Raw genomic sequence first — 3,248 nt, 5'->3', positions numbered from 1 at the left:
ATATATATATATATATATATATATCTTTATTTTTTATTATTATAATTTTTTTACATAAAGCATGTTAAGTACACATAATAGTAACACTCACCTTCTGAAGCAGAGGCTCCTGGGGGCTGGGGCCCTACAGGTGTTGGCGGTACAGGTCTCGGCCAAGGCTTCCCTGAAGTAAGGCCTGTCCTCACGACCCCAACATACTCCACAAAGGTGCCGGGGAAGTTGCCCTTCTCCTTAGTGCGTTCATTGGTGCCATGCAGCCAGCCCTTTGGGCACTTCTCGTCACCCTCCTGGTAATCGGATGTCAGCAGTGCCATCTTACTGACCGTGAGGAGATCTCCAGGCTGCAGGGAGATATCGTCACCCCGCTCCTGCTTGTACTCGAACAGTGCACAGTACTGGAAACTGTCAAAGCTCATGATTTGTTCTTTACATGAGCTCCGTGGCTTTTCTGTGTTTGATGCTTTTTTAAAACTGACCTGGATATAAGTCCTTGGTTTAAGTCCTGAGTGCTAACTCACTTGGAACGTCCTTGGGTTATATCCTGAGAGCTCACTGACATTCAGCTGGGTTTCTTGCAAGGGTTAAAACTCCAACAGTACCATGTGTTGGGCAGAGGCCGTTATTGCGCAGTTTTAGATTTGGTCCATACATAAAAAGCACAAATTTATTTGAAACGAATTCTAGCAGTCTGTGGCAAGATAAAAAACAGGGTCAGAAAATGCAAAGCCAGCCCCATGAAGCGAGGGATGAACAGACGGATGAGGGTGCAGGACAGTGCTAGCACAAATTTGGGGACACAGTGACCTGGAATCGGGACGATGGGCTTTTCTGCAGTGCTGGCACTAGTCCACATATAGAAATGAAACATTTATTGACGTAACCGCTCAGTCCATTAGCAGGTGTGGTCAGAAAGATATTAACATGGGCATTGCCAGTCTACTTATCAAATGCCAGAGCAAGAGCCTTGTTCATCTTCTTGATAAAGACCTTAAAAACTGAAAGCATTCATTTTACAGTTAGTTTCACAAATTCTAACTCAAATCAACTTAAAATACAATCTTTGCATTTCAATAAAATAACAATCCCTGCATTATTGATTGTAGCTAATATGCAAAAGCACTGTACTGCATGCATAGCATCACATCATATGTGTGGTTAATCAGTCGCTGAGCAATGCAATGAAAAATGACATACAGCCTACATGTCTGACTTACAGCGCGTGACTGTGACAGTGCCAACTTGTGTACAGCGTGCAGAAACTCGACTCGCGTGATATTGCTTACTATATAACTTACCTCCTGTCTCGCTTCCCCAAACTGCCCAAAATACAAGATGCACGTAGTCCAACGCAAGAGGAACGAGGGAGCATTATATGGTCTGTTTAGTTAAAACATGCGTTTAAAATATTTTCCCAAATAACCTGCGTGGCTGAGTCAGACATCCAGTCAGACTAGTGCTGTAGTACGGTTCAGTCCGAGTGACGTAAGAGACCACGCCTCCGCTGTCTGCTTATCACACCGTGGGACAAAGTTAGGAACTCGGATGTCCTTGTAGCGGTCAGGAGATGAAGAACGCACTGCAGCGTGAAAATGTTGCGTCGTACTTTTTTCATCTGCCTAGACACAGTCCCACAAGTTATAATTATATACGTCTGACGTGTGCAGATCACATTAAAGGCGTACATCAGCATAATCTTTTCTCTAGACCAGGGTTTTTATCTTTACAGACAAGAAACCAGTATAAAACATTTTATTCTATTTTATTTTATTTTATTTATTTATTTAAGAATATTTCACTCAAAAATACTCGGTATGACTGACTTTTTATTTTATTATTTTATTTTATTTCTAGCAATATATGTTTTGGGTAATTCTTTACAAGAAAGGAATAAAACTGGAAAATGTATCACAGAAAAGACCTGAAAAGACTAACTGTAATACAGGCTTTATTAATTTTATTTATTTATTTCAAATTAATTAATTTTTTTAGGGCAAATGTAGTAGCAGTAGCACAAAATTCGTGATTTAATATTTCCTTGGCAATGTTTTTTTTTTCTCACGTTTTGGGGAAAAATGTGTTTAAGGCGTATCAAACACAATTTATTACTTTATGATTGATTTAATCACTTGACATTTTAAGAGTCATTAAATCAAAATGTTCTGTTACAGATTTTTCAAAAATGTATGAAACCAACATGAACACAAATGCTACATTTGGCGCAGTTAGATTTATAAAAGATTAGATTTGTAAAAGATTTTTTACATCATTACTTTTCATAATCTCTGCCATTCCTATTTGCCATTCCTTAATATCACATTATAAATAATGTGAATGATGGTATAGGTTCTAAATAGTAAATTATATCTATCATCAACTAACCTATAAAATAATTAACCTTAAACGGTTCATAGGCTTAGTCTAATCTGTTTTTAATGCTGTTCTCATGCTAAACCATTTATCACATTCAGTACATAATTCAAGTATTTGAAATAGTACATATTAAACTCTCTAATAGAGTAGAAAATATTGAGCGTATGTTTTAATATCAGTAATCATTGCTTCTGCAATACCTCAGTCAGTTGAACCAAATCACTCCAGGAAACAACCATACAATCTTTTTAAATTAGCCTTCTACAGAGGTGATAATTGATGAGATTTTCATTTCTTTTATTCAAAGCTTACCCAGAGCAAGACTATTGTGATTAAGAACTTAATCTGAAATGGAATATATATTTAATGTGAGTCTAGGAGCCTTAGGTCCTAATGATCATCCATTAAATTAGCACATAATCTCCTACATCTATCTTTTAAATAGTTGTTTTCTCAGAATACCTAATCGTTCTACCTCTCTTCATTGCGGTCATTGGAGTAACTTGGCTTCACTTGTCATTGTCTACCCTCAGTGCTTGGTACAATATTTTGTAATTCTGTGCCTTTGAATAATGCAGGTAATTTCATATGCCATAAGGCTGAATGTGTAAATCTGATACAAAAGACACCTAAGCTCGGTGCATGAGAATAGAATAGTAAACACCAAGACCTTACGCAAATGTAAAGCGACAGAAATAAATTTGTGGTGCAGAAAGATAAAAATAATCAAGATAAAGCACCCATTTGGGCATGAATGCATGCACACAGTCTCCGGCACATGCTTTGATGCATACTGAGATGTTTCACGAGTAATAATAACAATAATAATAATAATTCATTATTATCCGCTTGAGTCAGTGGCAAATCAGAAGAAGAAA

General features: G+C 37.2%; 1 protein-coding gene across 1 annotated transcript in view; it reads right to left on the bottom strand.

Annotated features, from left to right (window-relative positions):
- LOC107692397 (phosphatidylinositol 3-kinase regulatory subunit gamma-like) overlaps nucleotides 1–1,438 on the bottom strand; it is a 169,851-nt gene extending 168,413 nt beyond the window's left edge. The window contains exons 1-2 of the mRNA XM_016491437.1: nucleotides 1,296–1,438; nucleotides 92–995 (exon numbers count right to left, since the gene is read on the bottom strand). Of these exons, the coding sequence (XP_016346923.1) occupies nucleotides 92–416 (325 nt within the window). The 5' untranslated portion in view covers nucleotides 417–995; nucleotides 1,296–1,438. The remainder of the gene's footprint in view (nucleotides 1–91; nucleotides 996–1,295) is intronic.
- Between the last annotated feature and the right edge of the window lie 1,810 nt (nucleotides 1,439–3,248).

This window comes from Sinocyclocheilus anshuiensis, unplaced genomic scaffold (assembly GCF_001515605.1).
Source record: "Sinocyclocheilus anshuiensis isolate Anshui unplaced genomic scaffold, SAMN03320099.WGS_v1.1 scaffold70, whole genome shotgun sequence".
NCBI lineage: Eukaryota > Metazoa > Chordata > Actinopteri > Cypriniformes > Cyprinidae > Sinocyclocheilus > Sinocyclocheilus anshuiensis.
The sequence above is the reverse complement of the archived record's forward strand: the minus strand, read 5'-3'. Positions and strand labels throughout refer to the sequence as shown.